This window comes from Carassius auratus, chromosome 32 (genome assembly GCF_003368295.1).
Source record: "Carassius auratus strain Wakin chromosome 32, ASM336829v1, whole genome shotgun sequence".
In the NCBI taxonomy this organism is placed as follows: Eukaryota; Metazoa; Chordata; class Actinopteri; order Cypriniformes; family Cyprinidae; genus Carassius; species Carassius auratus.
The window spans coordinates 25,091,953-25,112,550 of record NC_039274.1 but is presented as its reverse complement, the minus strand read 5'-3'; the positions used below and the strand labels follow the sequence as shown (position 1 = coordinate 25,112,550).

The window sequence follows — 20,598 nt, the reverse complement described above, 5'->3', positions numbered from 1 at the left end:
AAACATATATGACCACTAAAGTAAGCACAGTATATACTGTACTAGTTTGTGACAGACGTGGCAGCATGCAGGAGGCAGAATAAATGGAAATTCAAGGTCACCGCTGATTAGTTTGCGCACTTGTGTTCTGTGTGTGTGTGTGTGTGTGTGCGCGCATGCATTGCTCAGCCTGTGGTGTATAATCTCACATAGAGATATATACTGTATGTAACATAATACTGAAGGAGCTTCTGCCCTTTCCCCCACACAGACACTAATGTATTAATAATGGAAGAATTACAATATGTAACCATAACGGTAAAAACATCAGATGAAATATGAGTGCAAATCTTGGATGCTTAAAAACGGGTGTTATGAATCCTGATTTTTTTTTTTTTTTTTACCCTTTTTTCAATCATTCTGATTTCTGTCATTTGATCAAACTGCTGATGTCTCTTCCTGGAGGAGGAGGATGAAGCTTTGGCTTTTGTTACTTCAACGCAGTGTTGTGTTAGTATCACTGATGTATTGTTAATGTACTTTTGTGAAGTTAATGTTTATTATTATTATTATTTAATGGTTTTAGATAACTGCAATAGCAATAGTAATAAAATTGTTCTAGGGATTTTTTGCATGAGACTAATAGGACGAAAAGTTATATTTAGGAAAAACCTATAAACTGATTATGTATTAAAACAATATTTCCAAGAAATAGACTTGTTTGAAATATTTTGATTAGGAAACGTGTTATACATCATCACATTTGTGAATTAGAATGCTTTGCATCATTAGTTTGCTTAATATTTGATCCAATATTTTGATGCATTAGAAGCAATTAAAGTGTGCATATGAATGAGTGAAGATGTTTGAATTGCGAAAAAAGAGAAGGAATATTCACAGAATATGTTTCTTTCATCTGTAAGTGTCTAAGTTTGATTATGCAATGCTGATTCCAGCCGGAAAAGGAGGAGATGGCCCCCTACTGTCCCTGATATTTAGCAGATCCAATTAAACTGGTTCAGAGTTTCAAAAGCTCAGTGCTTCACGCGTGGATCCTTGGAGTGAGGTAAGATCCATTGAGTCGGGCCTCTGTTAACACTGTTTAGTCGGCTGGAAAATTAAGAATATCGGACAGAAACCAGAGGGTTGTTGAAGCTGAGCTTCTTAAGGCCTGTTTAAACTTTCAGACATTCAGTCCAAATGAAAGCAGCGCTTTCTGTGTGTCCTCAAAACCATGTTAAATCTTGCTTATTTGTATTGTATTATTTAATCTTGTAAAGTGTAACACTGTGTCTCTGTGTGACCAGTGAGTTTCGGGTGAGTTTTGAGTTTTGTGACAGGCTGCAAAAAGCAAGATCTACAGTATATAAGCTTCTGTAAGACCTAAGCCAAACCAGCTGAATGCTAACAAGAGTCTGGCAAAGCTGAGTGAACAGTAATACAATATTGATTTGTCAGGAGCAATGATATTGACTTGAGTTGTGTCTGTCACTGATGTTAGTGGTGCAAACATAAACCAACGGCCAGAGTTCCCTGAAGGTTCATGCAAGTGTCAACCAACAATCTAATGAAAACATTTCAGCCCAGGGCACCGGATTACCATATTAATGCTATTATCAGAAAACTGTTATGCATTATATGCATGGCATCTGTTTATGAATTCATGTTGCCTTAGAGACACCACCTTACAATAATTTAGCAGCTGCATTGTCTGTTTTATGGCCAAGTATCAGTGGTTACCATGAATCAAACTGTGTTATGTGTTATGGAAGAATAGTAAATCAAAACTGCGTAGACCATAGGCAAGGTCAGTGGTCTATGGATAATTTAGAATATGAATATATGATGCATTGTCATTTACACTGTATGTAGGCCTACATGTTGTGCAAATCCAGTTTTGTTTTTGTATACTAATTTTAATTTATTTATCGAGAATCTAAAGAATAGCCCCCATAATCAGTAATTACTGCATGTTGTATTTTTATACTTGGCTATTTAATAGCAAATGTGTTCCGCTATTTAAAATCTATCTAAATATCTACTTTGAAAATATATGTAATTTATAAATACACACGCACACACATAACACATAAATTACATATATTTTCAAAGTAGTATATATATGAAGAGTTCAGATGCAAAAGCCTCTAAGTGCCATAAAATTAGGATTTTTGTCAAGGTTGAGTCATTTTACTTTAATGGCAATGTGCAGGTCCTTTTCCAGGCGATTAAAATGAAATAACTGAACATAAATATAGGAGCCTGATAAAAATCCAAATTTTAGATGAAAATTTCAGATGGCACTTAGAGGCTTTTGCACACACACACACACACACACACACACACACACACACACACACACACACACACACACACACACACACATATATATATATATATATATATATATATATATATATATATATATATAAAATACAGATACACGTACACACACACACACACACACACACACATTTAATGTCCTTTTTTTCTTTTTTTCTGTGTCATAATGTTTTAGGGCTATGTAATGGCTAATTTCTGTGACAACTTACCCCATACAGTGTGTTTAAATGAACTGACAAGTAACCCGTTCTCCTCGTTTTTATCGGGCAACAAGAGGCTCCGGAGATTCGTTTTTCAACTTGATCATTTTGCATTAGTTTTGTTTTCCATCTAAACACGCATTCATCTGAAGATGCAGACAGAGGTGTGTTAGAAGAGCGCTAGAGAGTCGAGCTGTAGCTTAATGCAGTGTTTGCGATCTGCGACTCCCGCATGTCTGAGGCACTGACGCGTCACGCAGCGCCTTCTATTAAATGCAGAATGTGACTAAATTCCCGTTTGCCCATTCCTCAATTTGTCTCCACGCGCTCGCGATGGTCTTAAGGTGAATTTACGTAATTCTAGGTGGAAACAAAGACGAGTTGAGCTCTCTGAGCTCGACCAGATGGAGAGAGAGCAGCTCCCTCACCAAACTCCCCTGCGATCCGGACGGGATACAGATGAAGAGAGGCCATTCCATAGCATTCCCAGTGGTCAGGGGGAAGCGGGGATTTATGGTGCTGATGCTGTGTCGAGCAACTGCTAAGAAATGTCTGTGGATTAATAATGCACTGCTGCCCAGTTTTTCCGCTGTCGATCCAGAGGACAGCAGATGGGACCGCAAAATAGGTGTGTGTTCTTTATCCGTTTATGATTTATTATGGATCTGACAATTTTTGTATTTTCAAATATTGTATGATTTTCAGTCAGCCTTTTCAGCACAGTCTCGTGATTGTGAATGTGCTCATTTGTGCTGTTTATTATTATTTTATATATATATATATATTTTTTTTTTTAACCCTAATTGATTTTTTTCTAATGCAGTGCAAATTGATTTGCAGTCCTATTATGCAACTAAAACCGCAATAGTTGCTTGTGTAGAACAATTGTTTCTTATTTCAGTAGTTCAGCTTTCTTATAAGATTTCATTGCAAATGATTATCAGTTTCCTTTCTTTTATATTTAAGATCGGAGGGACCAAATGAACAGTGCAGTCCAAACCCATAGGTAAGAAATATTATATGTGATTTATTTCATATTTCATATTTTCATATTTCTCATCGACAGCAGGGAAGTCAAATGGAGACTTTTGCTTTACCATGTTAAAAAAAAAATATATATATATATTTTTTTTATAATTTCGTGTGTCTTCTATAGAGTTTCAGAAGAGATCTCAACAATATCTGAAACTGTACTCAGATTTGTTAATGATACCAAAGTCAGTAGATCTCAATATGAACTCAGATATTTCTCATGAAATTCTCCCAGATCAGCTGTCTGAGCTATTATTTAAATAATGCTTTTTAATTACAAGCACTATAATTTGTATTATTTAGGTATAAGTAAGCAGAGCATGTGCATTATTTCAGAATTTCTCAGAATAGTTTCAATGACAGTTTAGTGACAGTAACTTAAGCTGGCATAGACTGAATAAGATCTAAATTATCCAGCATGATTTGAGTTTTAGAGAGCATCTTGTGCTTTAACTAAAGCTTAAAATCTGATCCTTTGCTTAAGTGAGTCACATAATTAATGTGATATATGTATAAATGGTGCAATATCTTAAGTATTTCATATTGATTTTATGCCATTACATATCTTTATCTTAATTTTCTTAAAACAAATAAATAAAATACATTATATATATTTTTTGGACATTTGGAGCCCATTGCAGAAGTCATTGAAAACAACATATTGATCAATTAATATTCAGAGTATGTGTATGATGGTTACAGTCGTGCATCTTGATATGGTTTTTATGGTAGTTTGACAGATGGCTCACATTTCTTCAGTCACTAATCATTCATCTGTCCCCTACAGGCTGTCCTTTCCTCACAAAATCAAGACTCAAAACAGCAATGGATGCCATGCCAGAGTATTCCCTCTTCCTTGTGAGGATTTTGGAGGAATTGGATACTAAGTACAGTACTGTTTCGTACCAAGACCTTTGTAAGTCCCTGTGTGCCCGGTTTGATTTGGTCCATTTGGCTAAATTGAGGAGTCTGCTGTTCTACACAGCATGCTTGGATCCAGCTTTCCCCGCAACCTTGTTCAAAGACAAGATGAGATGTTCGGTGGAGGACCAACAGTCCAAGAAGCTCATGGTGGCGGCAGACATTGTCACCATGTTTAATCTCATCCAGATGAATGGAGGTATGGCCAAAGACAAGCTGCCGATGGGTCCGAGACCCAAGTTTCACAAGAACCAGTCTTTTGAGTCCTGTCGATCTGACACAGATGTGTATAAATTCAACGATAATGACAGGGTGTACAACCTCTTGGACACCAGGGGACATCATGTCTCTCGGAAGTCACCCTGCCCAAAATCTGACTGCAATAACTGCCAGCAGTTTATACCAACCTCAGAACCCAACTTCCGCTTGGGAGTCACCAACAATCTGAAATGTAGGGCAGCATCACTGGATAAACTGCAGCATCTGCCACAGTACCCCACCGTGAGTCCTCCGCCGTGCGAGATGCAGAGCACTTACTTCCCCATGGACATCGACAGCGAGTCAACAACTGACCAGGAATCTCTCCATGCCAACCCAGGGATCAAGGATGTTTTCATGTCTAGCAGAGAGCCTTTCACCGTGCACTCTTGCGTGCAAAAGCGGAATATCTTCAAAGAGGATTTCCACAACCTTGTTGCCTTTTCACCCAACGTGATCACTATGGAGTGCAGAGCGAAACCCAAAGCTGGTGGCGAGTACCATCACAGGAGGGAGCTGAACAAGCCTCCCACTTTCTTCAATCACAGTTTCGAGCTGCCGTACAGCAACCCTTACTTTGAACCCATGAGTTCACCAATTCAGAACAAAGCACGGGTGAAGCATGAGAGCCTGGACGACTTGCAAGCATCCACGTACTTTGGACCTACAACGGTCTCCGAGTGCGTGAGCAGCAGGAGGACTTCTAGCAAGCATGGAAAACAGCCAGCCTGGCCTGTCAAGAGCTTGAGTCTCAATACCGAAGAAGGTCCTGACTTTGAGAGGTCGTTTTTGAACAGCAAAGTGGTAAAGGACAATCACCGTCATAATGTCAGTGTCATGGAAAATGGCCAGCAATTTCAGTGTGCAAAGGACAAGCCCACTGCTTCTCCCTCAGGTTTCCCAAAGAAGTTCAATGGAACCAAAACAAAAGAGTTGACTTCAGTGGCTTGCGGAGCCACTGTTGAGAAAAGGGAGGTTGGGAAAAGGTACAAGGACAAGAGTGTCAACTGTCCATCATTTCAGTCGAGCAATGTGGACAATGGCATGAGTGTTGGGACCCAGACAGAACAATCCGAAACTAGGAAAGCGAAAGATTACGCCGGCCACAACAAATATGGAGAGAGGCCGCCCTTCAAACACTCAGAAGAGGACTCTGAGATTGTCAGCGACGATATCAGTGACATCTTTCGCTTTCTGGATGACATGAGTGTGTGTGACTCTCTTGGAGTTGTGCAGTCATCGTGCTACAACAGCAACGGCTCACTGTCTCAGGTGACGAAATCAGATGGGGACAGCTCACCTGAACGCAACACTGTCAAGCTGGGCAAAACCACCATCAAGCTCGACCGCCTCTTCCAGTCACTGGAGAACTCAGATGATGAGCTCAAAGATAGCGTCTGCAAACTGGTACTCAGGATTGGCGAGATTGAGAAGAAGCTTGAATCTCTTTCAGGGGTGCGAGGGGAGATCTCTCAAGTCCTCTCGAAGCTCACTAGACTGGATGAAAAGATTCAAGAACCGGAGGCCAATGGGAAATCAAGTGATAATGGTCACGTGGAACAGATTAAGACTGACGCGAACCTCTCGCCTCACGTTTTCCAGTGTCACACCACTGGGCACAACATGAAGGTGGAAAAAAGTCCAGAATGGTGCTGCTCGGAGGCTGATGGGAGTGAAAGCCTCAGGGTTAAAGCATTAAAGAAGACCATGCTCACTCGCAGGTCATCCAGGTCGCTAAACGAAGAGAACAGTGCCACTGAGTCCAAAGTGGCCAGTATCACCAACTCGCCTCGAGACTGGAGGACTGTTTCTTACTCCAGTCACACAGGGGAGGAAAGGAAAGAAAGAGACCGGCATAGTGAAGGCAAGGACAGACATAGGAAGCCCAGAGAGGTAACAAACCACTATACTGAACTATTTTGTCCTTATTGCATGTTGAATTTGCTGTTGAGAGCGTTGTACCCTAAGGTTCTTCATTGCATTGCTATCTTATTGACTGAATCACTCGATTGGTGCGTCTCTTTTTTTTTATGACTGATTAGCAAAACCGACTAATTAGATCACAAGAGTCATCAGTTTATATCCAAAATAGACAGAAATCCTACTTCATCAATGAACTGACTGAGATGACTCATGCCCACGTTGATTTGAAATGAGCTCAGAACTGATACTACATTAAATTACGAAATTACAAAACAAATGGATATTCGGAAGAATGTGCTTTGAAAAAGCATGGATTGTGGACAGTGCCTTAAAATGACTTGACTTGAAATGCATATTTGTTAGGTTAGTGAGACACGGATCAGTCTGTACCTTGTTGTAATAGTAAAATCAAGGTTTAGTGCCCACAATTAATTGTTTTCACGTGACGTCACACACTCATAGGAACACCCACCTGGAGAGCAAAACAAAGCTTTGCTCCAATGACCGCCAGTTACTTTTAAGCAGTTTGCATTTAATAATGTAGTAAAATGCAGATATTAAAAGGCAAAATTCAGTAAACACATTATTTTGTGCAGGCAAGCAGATGAATCCAGAATATAAACGCAATGTGCAAAGTTTCACGTTAAATTGTTTCCCATAAGAAACCATTATAAGGAAAACACTGAACCATAAAGCGGACTGTGTTCATATTCCAGCCTCATTTGCTTGTCTTTTTAAACAATGCATCATTTATATAGAGATTACTGAATTTGATATTTTTATATGAAATATATTAAGGCACTTAAAGTGTTTTTACAATGTTTTGTCACACTGTTTAATGATTGAACTATTGCCATGGGTGCTTAATACGGATTACAAATAACCAAAACTTGCACTTTGTTTTTTCTTTTGTGAGGTGTTTTTTGGCAATAGTAATTGAGTTTTAAAATCTTGGTTGCTGTGCAAAGACAAAATCCAACACAGTCAATCGAATAAACAAACACACTATTGGTAAGGGGTAAACATTATTATGTCTAGCACCCACTTACCTGGTTTTAAGCAAATCAGTTGCGACTACACTAGGAATGTTAGTCACCTTGATGTTGATGCGCCAGGCTGAGAAGATGTCGGATTTCTCCCTCACCCTTGCATGGTTTTGCATTGGTTTACACCCCTAGGTGGTTATGCACAATTACCCTCCATCACTTCCTAAAATACATGCAGGCATGTTGTTTTGGAAGCAAGCTAGATTTAATATCATATCTCTAATAGTACAGCTATGGTCTCTTGTGGTGCAATTAACACACAATTTACCTATTCTACCCTTCATCTAACTGTGGGCACAGACTGAGTTCAGGGCACAACAGAGAATAAGACAAATAATTTAAATTCAATCCCCCTAGAGGAACAAGGATTTCATGGCAAATTGGCCCTGTAAAGTATTTACCAGCTCTGGAGTTAGTATGTTGACACATCTATCTCTGCAGCATAGAGGAGGCTATGTAAACGATTATATTATGGTATCGTATATGTTAGTTGTATTTATTTCCTCTTGTTGTGTATTATGTCATGTTAAGGTTCTATCTTGTTCTGTTATATTTTTCTGCTTTGGGCTACTGTATTTTGTTATATTATGTTATGGTTCTGTTCTGTGCCATTTAATCTGCTCTGTTATGATTATCTTGTTTGTTTGTTTTTTTATTGGTTGGTTCTGATTTGTGCTATTTATTTTATCTCATGGTTAATGTTTGTTTTAATTGTTGTTTTGTGTACTTCTGTTATTTTCTTTGCCAGTTATTTTGTTCTGTTCTGTGACATTCTCCTCTGTTCTACTTTTGTTGTGTTCATTCTATTCTATTCTATTCTATTATTTTTTTTAATCTATTTTGGAGTTTATTCTGTTATTCTGTTTCTTCTTTTTCTTTCTCTTCTCTTCTCTTCTCTTCTCTTCTCTTCTCTTCTCTTCTCTTCTCTTCTCTTCTCTTCTCTTCTCTTCTCTTCTCTTCTCTCCTCTCCTCTTCTCCTCTTCTCGCTCTTCCCTCGCTCTTCTCCTCTTCTCGCTCTTCCCTCGCTCTTCTCCTCTTCTCGCTCTTCCCGCTCTTCCCTGCAACACTTTCCCTTCTCTAGCCTTGGGAATATTTTCATGTTTTCTCAGTTTTCCTCCTTTGTCTCTCGTCTTCTTGGCTCATCGCCCAGGTTAGACGCCTGCCAGTTCCTGTATCGTCCCTTCTGATCTTTTTGGGGGAACTCGCGAGTGCCAAGTGTCTCTGCGCTCTGGGAAGATCCAAGCTGTAGTTTATTTTAGTGAATGGTCGCACAGGGAACTGGTGTCTAATCAAACCTCATTCACATTAATGAGAACACACAACAGCCTTGTTCTTTGGCTTGTTCTGTGTCTTTTGAGGTCAACCTAATTTAAAGGAGAGATGTGTAGTATGAGTTTAATATGAAGAGCTGCTATTTACAGTGCATGTGATTTTCCTGAAAACTAAGCATATTGTGTTTTGTTCCACTATCAAGCATTGATCAGTTAGTTTGAGCTTCCCGAACAGCTGACAGTAACACAGACCCACTGACCAATGGCTTGAGTTTGTGGTGGAGCTATCTCTCTGTCTGACCAATAACAGAGGAACTGCATTTCTGTTTCTTAACACCTGTGCTGTAAAAGCTTTTCGTTGTTTCATCATTCATTTAAAAGTATTGCTTTCATGGATTTAAATCAGCGCTCTCAATGGGGTTCGAAGCAAACAGCAAACAAAATCTGCCAAATATCTATTCAGCTCTGAATGTTTCGGTAAATGTTTTTTTCTGGGTCGTAGTGTATGCATCCTGTCTCTAATTCACACGAAGTTGTTACTCCAGCCTTTTAGCACGACTTGTTTACGAGAGCGAGCGCAGCCAATGAAGCCAGAAGATACGAGAGAACTGTCATTTCCAGACATGCTCTTAGCACAACATCCCTTCCTTCTCGTAAAGTGCCCTTGATAGAGGGCAATGCAAACCTTTTTCTTCAAGCCCAAACAAAAGTGCCAGCTAGCCAAACGATATGATTCTTCATAGACATAAACAGAGAGAAGTAGTTCCGGCTACGATGTTCTTCCGCAAGACGCAAGCAGTTCTGTTTATTAACCGCTAGAGCGTCAAAAGTTCCCGACTGCAGCTTTAAGGATTATGTTTTTAGCAAATGTGTGGTTAAAGAAGTGAAATGTGTGTCTTAGCGCAACAACTGGTTGTTGTGGTTGATTGCCAGTTTTTGATAATTAGTTGCCTGAGGTGTTCTGCACAGTGTATTCATATTTTTTGTATACTATTATTTTTGTAATATTTTTATTTATTTATTTAATTTAATTTTAGCTTTAGTGAAAGTTTTAGGACCTTTTGTTACTAAATTAAGTACATGTTTTTGTTATTGAATATTTCAATTTAGTTTTATGATATTTTAACATTATATTTGTAATTTTTATCATATTTTGAATTAGATTTTGTTATATTTTTTGTTTAAATATTAATTTGAACTTATTTTAGTTTGTTATTTTATGTGTTTTGTTGTTTAGTACTTTGTAAAAAAATATTTATATTTAGTTTTAAATTATTTTCCAGTTGTAGTACTTTAACATCAACTTATTTATTAATATTATTTGTATACTATTATTTTTTTGTATTTTTATTTATTTATTTTATTTAATTTTAGCTTTCATTTCTTATTTTAGTGAAAGTTTTAGGACCTTTAGTTACTAAATTAAGTACGTGTTTTTGTTATGATTAGTACTTAGTTTTTTAATATTTCAATTTAGTTTTATGATATTTTAACATTATATTTGTAATTTTTATCATATTTTGAATTAGATTTTGTTATATTTTTAGTTTAAATATTAATTTGAACTTATTTTAGTTTGTTATTTTATGTGCTTTTGTTGTTTAGTACTTTGTTTTTAAATATTTACATTTAGTTTTAAATTATTTTCCAGTTGTAGTACTTTAACATCAACTTATTAATTCTTATTATTTATGTACTATTATATTATTTAATAATATTTTGAATTATCCTTTGATTTTCATAGTTTTACTTTTCATTTTAATATTAGTTTTTTTTTGTGTGCTTTTATGTTTACTGTTTACTTATGTTTATTTGTTTCTTTTAAAGCTTTATATTTATTTTAAGTATAGTACTTCAACTTCAATTAATTTATTTTAGTAATGTTTATATACCATTTAAGTATGTAGATTTTATAACTGTGATTTTTATATTTTAAGTTTTCATTTTAGTTTCAGTGTTAGTTATGTACTTTGTAGATTGTGTTATTTTTTATTTATTTTTTTATTTTAGTACTTCAGATTAAACCTGAATAAAAAGCAGCAGCACATTATGCTTTTACACAAACAGTTCCATGCCAATGTTTCATAGCAGCAACACTCATGATTGTGTCTCAGTGAGATTTACACTTAATGAATTTACTGCAATGCCACAAAACATGGTTTTAGAACTTGTAATGTGTTGGTTATGTTACAATATGGTTAGATGATGAAATATGAGTCTTCAGTGAGTCACTGTCATCAGTATGACATTGAGTCTGACCTGCAGCACACATTATATCACTGCTGCTGTTTTCTTGGCGAGAAATAACATGTACCTCGAATAAATATCATAAAGACAACATTTCTCCTTCTCTCAGTTGGCCATTCCTCATTTGCATCTGTGGTTGTTTGATTAGTCTTTCCCTGCTGGAAAACAGGAGGTGGATCAACATTACACTCTTCAGCTCTCACTCCTGTGGCTTTTTTTCATTTTCACCTTAGCTCAGGCCAGACAGAGCAACACCTTTCCTTACATTTTAGCCAGGAGAGAGAGAGAGAGAACAAGAAGAACGTGGGTGGTTTTATTTTTGTATTTGTTTACAAAATGAACAGAGACAGAGAGACAAAACTAATATTGCAATTATATGTATAGATAATATAGTTTCTAACTGGTGGGTAGCAGCCAGAAAATAGGTCACAGTCTGTCCTGGTAGTTTTAAAATGGAAGAGAAAACTTATCTTTTCCAGGCAAACCCTGTGGGATTTTGGCACAAAATCACCTGCAGGTAATTATATAATTATATATCAGTGTTGGTCTGCAGGTATTTTTGGGCATGTCCAATGTGACGTCTGGGACCTGATGCAAAAACCACTGATATAAATTCTATAGATGCATATACTGTATGGTGAACACATAATGTCCATTGACATTTTTGTATGAAGGTTGTGAAACTAAAAAATGCAAAAAGCAAAAAAAAAATAAAATAAAAAAATAATTCGTTCCAATCAGAAATGTGCAACCATAAATTGTGTTCAGCATTTGAGATAAGAGTCTTATTTTGTAAATAAAAATTTGTAAATTGTGTTTTATGAGTTGAACGAGTGAATTGTTAAAGATACGTGTTCACAAAAATATAACTTTATGAGTACAAAGTAGCATTGCATTTCTGAAATTTATTCTGTAAATATATTCATTATAGCTCAATATTTTAATACTGATAGCTCAACAAATATCCACTTTTGAATCATAAGATCATGGTACAGGTTGACAAAGATTTCTTGAAAGGATGACTGTAATATATATATATTATTTATGTGATAGTTCATTACTTTATGAAGGGAAATCTGATGTTTACAGGGTATTTCTATGTTTTATACTGTGCCTATTTACTAATATAACAAATGGAAACAAGCTAAATATAACATCCTTTTGAAAAAAAAAATTATAATAAATGAAGAACACACAAAGTTACTAAATGTTTGTATATCATGTTTAGAAAAAAAGTATACATTTAATACAAGCTGCATCAGCTGCTCATTTTAATTTTTCAAGTTTTTTTTTTTTCTCCCTAATGATGCTTGTTTTGTAGAATGGCCCAGTTCATGATAATCAAATCACTTTTACAAGCTGCAGTACTCCGGTGTCCCTCTGGACACAAAAAAGCTCCTGACTCAGATGTTATTCTTTATAATAGTTTAAGGACTGAGACAAAGACTCATTTCATGCTCCGCAGACAAGACCAAAGTCATTCCTGCTTGCACAAACGTACTGTATGTGTATATATATATATATTGCTGAGACTTGTAGCTGATGCGGTGTGTTTGCATCACACCCTGGTATTCAGTGTTTGCATCAAAGAAATAAATTACAATTTAAAATATATTCAGATGAAAAACAGTTATTTTTAATTGCAATAATATTTCAAAATGTTATTTTTTATCAAATAAATGGTGAACATAAGATAATTATTACACAAACATAAAAAAGTCCTACCTCTTAAAGGGATACTTCACTAAAAATGAAAATTGTAGTCATTTACTCAGCCTCACGTTTATCCAAACCTTTATGAGATTCTGTCTTCTGTTGAACATAAAGAATATATTTTAAAGAATATTTTTTACTAAACAGTTGATAATCCCCACTGATTTCCATAGTACTGAAAAAAATACTTAAGTCAATTGGGGGACTATAAACCATTTGGTTACAATATCTTCTTTTATGTTTAGCAGAAGAAAGAAATAATTACAGGTTTAGAGCAAATTGACAAAAAAACACATTTTCATTTTTTTTTTGGTGAACTATGCATCTAACGTTCTCCTCAGATCAGCAGAAGAGATACGATGCTTCCCCCTCCGTGACCTTTCCTCCCATTTGTCCCCTACAGACAGATCGGCAGTATGAAGCCCACCAGGCCCACCGCTCCTCAAAGCCGCCCAAGGACTCCTACCTGGTGGAGCAGGTGTTCAGCCCACACCACTTCCCTCCCGCCGTCAAGACTCACGTGAAGGGCAGCCCTCTCTACACGGACCTGCGTCTGACCGGCCTCCCCGACGGCAAGCGCTCCCAGCCCTCCTGGACCATCGAAGAGTACAAACACAACTCAGGAGACAAGAACAAGCTCAGCGCATTGGACCTGCAGGTGAGAGGCGACCTCGCTGTGATTGCAACCTTGCCAGTCTTGTTGATTTTCACTGTTCTTGGAGGCTTTGCTGTGTGTGGGATTAGCTTCAAAAGCTGAGGCTCATGGGAATGACGGCATCGATCCTCATGCAATCAGTGCTTCTCTGCCACATGCTGGCGGTGTGGCTTAAGGTCGTCAGTGCAGTAGGTGACCTCGTGTGCTGTGAAATATTAATGATCCTTATTAAAATCACTCATTGTTGACAGCAATTACTGCAGGTGCTTGGCTTCATTTCAGTGCCAATATCAAATGCCTTTAGCAGCGAAATTTGCTTCTGGAACCAGACGTATTTCTGGGTGAAACTGCGTGTTTAGTGAGAATACATGTTGGATGGAAAATGACTTTATTTTGAATCTGTTGATTCAGTTTGAATGATTTGTTTTACAATTTTGGATTGAATCAATCTGAGGGGTTCTTGGGTCAGTGACTCACTGACTCATTTAACTGAGAAGCATTTCATATGGAAATTAGGTCATTGCATGTGGATGAATTTTGAGACATTTTGAAAAGCATGCAATTTCTACGTTTTAATTAGTACCTTTTTTTGTGGTTATGTGTAGATTATAAAGGAACAACACTGGGGAACTTTTCATTGATATTGATTTCTCATGAGGATGAGAGAGGATTAAAATGCTCTATTGTTTTTTTTTTTTTTTCTGTTGTGTGCAGACTACAAAACTGAGCCAAATTAATTTCTGAAATCTAACATATTTTTTTAGAGGAACTGGATGTTCAGTGAGAAAAAATGTAGGCCAGAATTAGATTCTGATTCATCAGCGACTCATTCTTTTGAATTTAATTATTTCATTTAATCAGTAGAATGATTTATTCACAAACCAGAATAAACAGTTTGTTCATTAATTGGATTGAATCAGTCAGTTATATATATTTATTATATATATCATATATATATATATTTAGACAAATGACATCTGATGACGAGTGACGAGGCTAGGCATCGTTATGCTTCGGCAGCGTTTCGCGTTTCTCGCGTTGACTATGAAACGGCCCTAAATCCTAGTTCGGAGTATGAAGCGTGAATCATTTGAACCATTTTGGGAGTTTGGAGCGGGATCGCGGATCATTTGAGTCAGTTTGGCGATGGCGAATCATTTGAGTCAGTTTGGGAGTTCGGAGCGGGATCGCGGATCATTTGAGTCAGTTTGGCGATGGCGAATTATTTGAGTCAGTTTGGGAGTTCGGAGCGGGATCGCGGATCATTTGAGTCAGTTTGGCGATGGCGAATTATTTGAGTCAGTTTGGGTATCGCAAATCATTTGAATCAGTTCGGGAGTTCGGAGCGGCTTCGCGGATCATTGAATCAATTCAAGAGTTCGTAGCGGGATCGCGAATCATTTGAGTCAGTTTGGGGATCGCAAATCATTTGAATCAGTTCGGGAGTTCGGAGCGGCTTCGTGGATCATTGAATCAATTCAAGAGTTCGTAGCGGGATCGCGAATCATTTGAGTCAGTGCGGGAGTTCGTAGCGGGATCGCGAATCATTTGAGCGAGTTCGGGAGTTCGTAGCGGGTTCGCGAATCATTTGAGTCAGTTCGTGAGTTCAAAGCTGGTTCGCGAATCATTTGAGTCAGTTTAGGAGTTCGGAGCATGAATCGTTTGAGTCAGCTCGGCAGTTTGAATGCAGTAATGCAGTAGCTCTTTCTAAGGGTATTTTTTCAAAATCCTTTTGCACATTTTATTTATGTTCATTAGTTCTTTCTAGCTCAGCAAATCCAGAAACGAATAAAAGGATTTATTATTAAGGTTGCCTGTTGACTGCTGTATATAAAACCCCTTCAGTATAGCTGTTGTTACCTCAGGGGATGAGGGGAATCATCAAAAAAAAAAAAAAAAAAAAAAAAATTGCCTATAACAGAGTACCGGCAATTGTTCACTCACTAACAAAACTGAACAATTGATTTACTGAAGTGGACTGAATCAGTCTTAGAGGTTACTTTTTACAAAAATGTATTTAACCTTTTTAAAGCATGTGAATGGATTTTGGTATTGCAATATGCATCCTCAATAATAACAATTATTCAAGGAAACCAATCAATACGACTTAGGAGAGTATGAGATGCATGCCATGATGATATATAAAAGAACATATTACAATAGTTGGTGTTACCAACTAAAAAAAAGAAAATAATAAATCAATTTATATTCATGCAGGCTTGAAAACTGTCTGTTGTGCACTTGTTTTAGACGAAGGCTTACAGTTGTTTGTTTCAGATGATTTTATCTATGTTAGCTATCTTCAGACATAAACGCGTGTATCGATAGAGGACGGCACAAAATAAAAAGGCTTTAGTAGGAGACAGCACTCAGCAAGCCTCTCTTATAATAACATAGTATATGCTGTATTTTATTGACTCTCTCCAGAGGGATATTGGCTTTGAATGGACAAAAGCAAGTGATGGCTTTAAAACTAGCTGTTTTCGTGCTGAAGTAAAATATGGATCAGAAAAAGAAATTGCTGACTACTTCGATGGCTTGTGCAACCTCTGCAGCTGAATTTTAAAGTGTGCCCTACATCTTTGCATCACATCTGTGTTACCTATTCACTCCAGTGCATGGAAATGTGGCTAGAAGCAGGGGAGCATCTCTCATTTTGCCAATTTGCAAGGGCTTGTAGGTTTTCTGAAGGCCTGCTTACTCAACCACAGCATGAGAAGAGCAGAAAAAAAGACAGAAAATGTCAAAAAGACAGAACGCAGCTTGAGCAATGCCCCATACCAGTGTTTCTAAGTGACCCAACACAGCACTTTCAAACCCTGAACAAGATGAGGCTGGATAGTTTTCTGAATTTCTGCAGCAAGGATGCAATTGTATGAAAACTATGGGCAATTAAAATGATTTACATAAAACTATTTAACTTTTTATTTTAATTAATTTATTTTAATTAATTATTATTATTATTACTTTTTTTTTTTTTTTTTTTTTTTTTTTGCAGATGCATGCCACTTTAGATATTGTTGCAGGCATTAAAAAAAACATTTATGAATTATTCTAATTATTTTTTATATAATATTATAAAATATACATTATTATTATTATTGTTTGATATATAAAAAATATATGAACATTAATTATTAAACAACATTAATATTACAGGTATTTATTTATTTATTTATTTAACTTTTTTACATTTGTGTGTCAAGTAGTCAACTCTTTGGAGCTGTGTGGGAAGCCAGACACTCCAGAAAAGGCTGACAAGTGTGTGTTCACAAGTATAAGTCGATTAAAAAACAGTGCGGACTGAACATAAGAACATGTCCTGTGCGAATGGCCCATTCAATGATTTAGTAAAAGTTCTGTTGGCCTATACAGAAAGTGAGATTTAAGATAGTTAATCTCAGGTTTCTCACAGGAGAGTTCGGTACTGTTGAGGATTCATTTCTTAATATGCATTATTTGCAAAATAACTAGTTTTTTAGACTGGTCAACTCTGTTATGAATCAATTAGACTCTAGATCATGCATTGTGTTGTAAGAAAATAGACAATGATAATTTAATTAATCATTAAGATAAGGGGATAGCTTTAATGATGATCTGTGTAATGTTGTTTTGTTTGAATAAGGCTTTTGTTAATTGTGCAAAAAAAAAAAAAAAAAAATTTGTACTCTCTCTCAGACCATCCAAAGACGTAGATGGTTTAGTTTCTTCTTCAGATCAGATTTGGAGAAATGTAGCATTATGTCTCTTGCTCACCAATCAATCCACTGCAGTAAATGGGTGTCATCAGAAAACTGCATGTTTGTGAGAAACAAATGAATCATTAAGACACTTTTAACTTCAATCTGTCGCTGTTGATCCATAATGCATAATACTTCCTCTCCTGTTGTTATCTCCAACTGTTTTGGACTGTTATGGCTTGTAAACAGTACTTGATCTGTGCATATTTCTCTCCTGATTCAGACAAGAATTTTCCAAATCTGTTCTGATGAAGAAACAATCTCATCTACATCTTGGATGACCCGAGGGAGTGTAAGATGTCAGCAAATGTTCATTTTTGGGTGAACTGCTCCTTCAAAATCAAATACGTAGTAACTGTAATGCTTTTAAGTAAATGATCAAGTTGCAATTATACATTCATAGTCGACAATAAGACAATAAACTTTGTCACCTCTACAACTACAACTAGTAATTGCTGTTTTCCTTCATGGAATTATGGAGTTTTTTTCCACATGAAAAACGGATTATATTTCTTGCTCACTGCTGGTATTGATATAAGATTACTCTGAGCTTATTAGAGACAGAGATGGTTAATGCCTTCAGTGTGCATGCAGATATACATGCTCAGTGTTGCAGAGGAAACTGCCATTGGTGACTGCATCTTTCTGCCAGTTATTGATGAAATTAATGCCATCTTATCTTCAGAACCAATCCAGATGTGACAAATGGCAAAATTTAACAAACTTTGGCTGCAAAAATGCCTGGAGGACAGTCATTAGAGGCACTGAAAATGGCAGTACTGTTACAGCGGTTCAAGGTGGTGTCGCATTTATTTGTTTTGTAAGGGAAACAGATCAATTTAGCTCAAAAGGATTCATATAAGATTTTAAAGGGAATTTGGACAGAATCGCTGTTTTATGGCTGATCACTGAGATGGCCAGCGATTCATTGAACAAGCCGTATAACATCAACCCTGCAATGGATATCAATATCCAAACTATAGTGAAAACACTATAAATTAGCACAGTAACAAGATCGGCAGTTTAAGACATTAACTTGTAAGCACAAAACACAAGATACTTCTCCTTTCAATATGAATAAGGCTTTATTAGATAAATCAAAGACATAAACTAATCTAACACATAAACGCACGCACACACACATTCACACAAGTTGTAGGAAGGTCGAAAGTTAGGAAAGACTGAGTTAAAGAGAATGAAAATGTGGAATCCCAAGTTTACAGCAATACGTGAAATTGCATAGACATGAACAACCATCAATCACTTAATTAACCCTCTCAGTGAGATTAAAATTATATTAGACACACCAGTGCAGCTCAGATTTTGGAGGTAAGTTACTTGCTTTGCTTGTAAAGGGGGTTCCCTTAATCGAAAAAGTTTTCCGAGGTTGCTGATTGGCTGGAAGTTTTCTTAGTCATTGAAGTGACATCTTGGATCTGTCTATCTGTCTGTCTGTCTGTCTGTCTGTCTGGTAATTGTTGATTGTCTGTATCTATCTAACTATCTATAAAACTGTCGTTCTATCTATCATTTTGTTTGTTCTATCTGTTTTTTGGTTGTTCGTTTGTTTGTTCATTCTATCGTTCAGTCGTTCTATCTCTCATTGTGTCGTTCTATCTATTGTTCAGTCGTTCATAGATGTTTGATCTATCCTCTGTTTATTCTTTCAGTCATTTGATCTATCATTCTGTTGTTCTATAGAGCAATACTCTATCTATCATTCATTTGTTCATTCCATCATTCATTCTATCCATCATTCATTCTGCCATTTGTTCTATCTATTGTACAGTTGTTCTATGTATGTGGTTTGTTCTATCTGTCATTCTGTCATCTTTTGAACATCTATTCGTTTGGTTTCTCTCTGTCTGTCTGTCTATCATTTGTTCTATTTATTGTTCTTTCGTTCGTTCTGGCATTCTGTCTCTCATATTGTTTAATCATATTCATATTGTTTATATTTTTCTAACTGTCTGTGTCTCTCTGCTTGAAACTTTATATTTTATTTTACAGTTGTATGTACTCACTGGCTCACCTTGTATTCAATTAAAATGGCAATTTGATGAAAAATTCCATCTCGACAGAATGTTTGGCTTCAGTAATCTATCTGCAGTTAAGCGAGCCGATTGGATGAGAGCTCCATTCATCTTCCACAGCCTTCAAAGTCACTATCCGCTCTGCACATACGCTTTTTTTTCGCAGGACCTCTGACCTTTTTCTGTTCCCCTGCAGGTCCAGGAGTCACTCAACCCCAACAATCTGGAGTACTGGATGGAGGATATCTACACACCGGGCTACGATTCGCTGCTCAAGCGCAAGGAGGCGGAGTTTCGCAGAGCCAAGGCTTGTAAAATCGGTGCGTTGATCCTTGCGGCCGCCTGCACTGTGATACTGGTCATCGTAGTGCCCATCTGCACCATGAAGTCTTGAGGTTTCTATGGGACTAACATGGGACTTCATTTGCGGAGGTCTGTAATGAGGTCTGATTTCAGCCACCGGCCTTAGACTTTCCTGAAAATGTCTATCGAAATATATCACAACAAAGAGTTAAGGATTGCAATTTGATGTGTCTTTTTTATTTTGTTAGTCAATATTTATAACTTGAATAAATGATTTGTTATGTAGTAGATGGCCTTACTTAAAGGCTCGGAGATGCACCTTTGTTTTATAGTCCAGGATATAATGTACTGATATGTTTTATGTCTGTTTCTCTCTCTCTCTCTTTTTTTTGGTATTGCAGTAGAAACTAAAAGGAAAGCTTTATGTCTAAGCGCATTCTATTTTTTACTTTACTGTGATTACGAGAATGTATTTTTCTGATGAATATGCTAACAGAATGTTTTAAAGACGAGTTGGATTTATCTTTGGAAATCGCTGGAGTGTTTGAGCTTGTGCAATGCCTTTTTATAAGGAATATATATTCAGATTGCGCAAATGTGTGCGTTCAGTAAGGAATAGTTCAGGTGAAAAAGGAAGAGTCTGTCATTGTTTATTCACCCTCATTTATTTGTATTTATTAAATAAATAATTGACAGATTTGTAATTTTTATGTGAATTATTCCTTACAAATGTTGAAGGGTTTTGATTGTAGAATGTGAGGACAGTAAAATGACTCTTTTAATGATTCAGCTTGTTTGAATAGTGACATCATTTCCTTTCGATTGGACTGATTCAACTGTTTCAAAAACAATTATATCACAGTACATAGATGCTTTCTCTTTGATTGTGATCATATACAGTATACTTTGCCTTGTTTTATCACAACTAATCATA

The 20,598-nt window shown here is 36.7% G+C and overlaps 1 protein-coding gene across 1 annotated transcript; it reads left to right on the top strand.

Moving 5' to 3' along the window:
• The first annotated feature begins 2,496 nt into the window (after window positions 1-2,496).
• Window positions 2,497-19,887, top strand: LOC113051915 (major intrinsically disordered Notch2-binding receptor 1-like). The gene is made up of 5 exons (XM_026216096.1): window positions 2,497-3,150; window positions 3,489-3,528; window positions 4,342-6,626; window positions 13,337-13,591; window positions 19,558-19,887. Exons 3-5 carry the CDS (start codon window positions 4,380-4,382, stop codon window positions 19,753-19,755), a joined length of 2,700 nt encoding a protein of 899 aa, XP_026071881.1. The 5' UTR covers window positions 2,497-3,150; window positions 3,489-3,528; window positions 4,342-4,379; the 3' UTR covers window positions 19,756-19,887.
• Window positions 19,888-20,598: the final 711 nt, after the last annotated feature.

Bases quoted from the DNA above. Each gene is read 5' to 3' on its own strand.
- LOC113051915 (XM_026216096.1), top strand. From the start codon at position 4,380: ATGGATGCCATGCCAGAGTATTCCCTCTTCCTTGTGAGGATTTTGGAG. The intron at 6,627-13,336 runs GTAACAAACCAC...TGTCCCCTACAG, and splicing joins GACATAGGAAGCCCAGAGAG to ACAGATCGGCAGTATGAAGC. The intron at 13,592-19,557 runs GTGAGAGGCGAC...GTTCCCCTGCAG, and splicing joins TCAGCGCATTGGACCTGCAG to GTCCAGGAGTCACTCAACCC.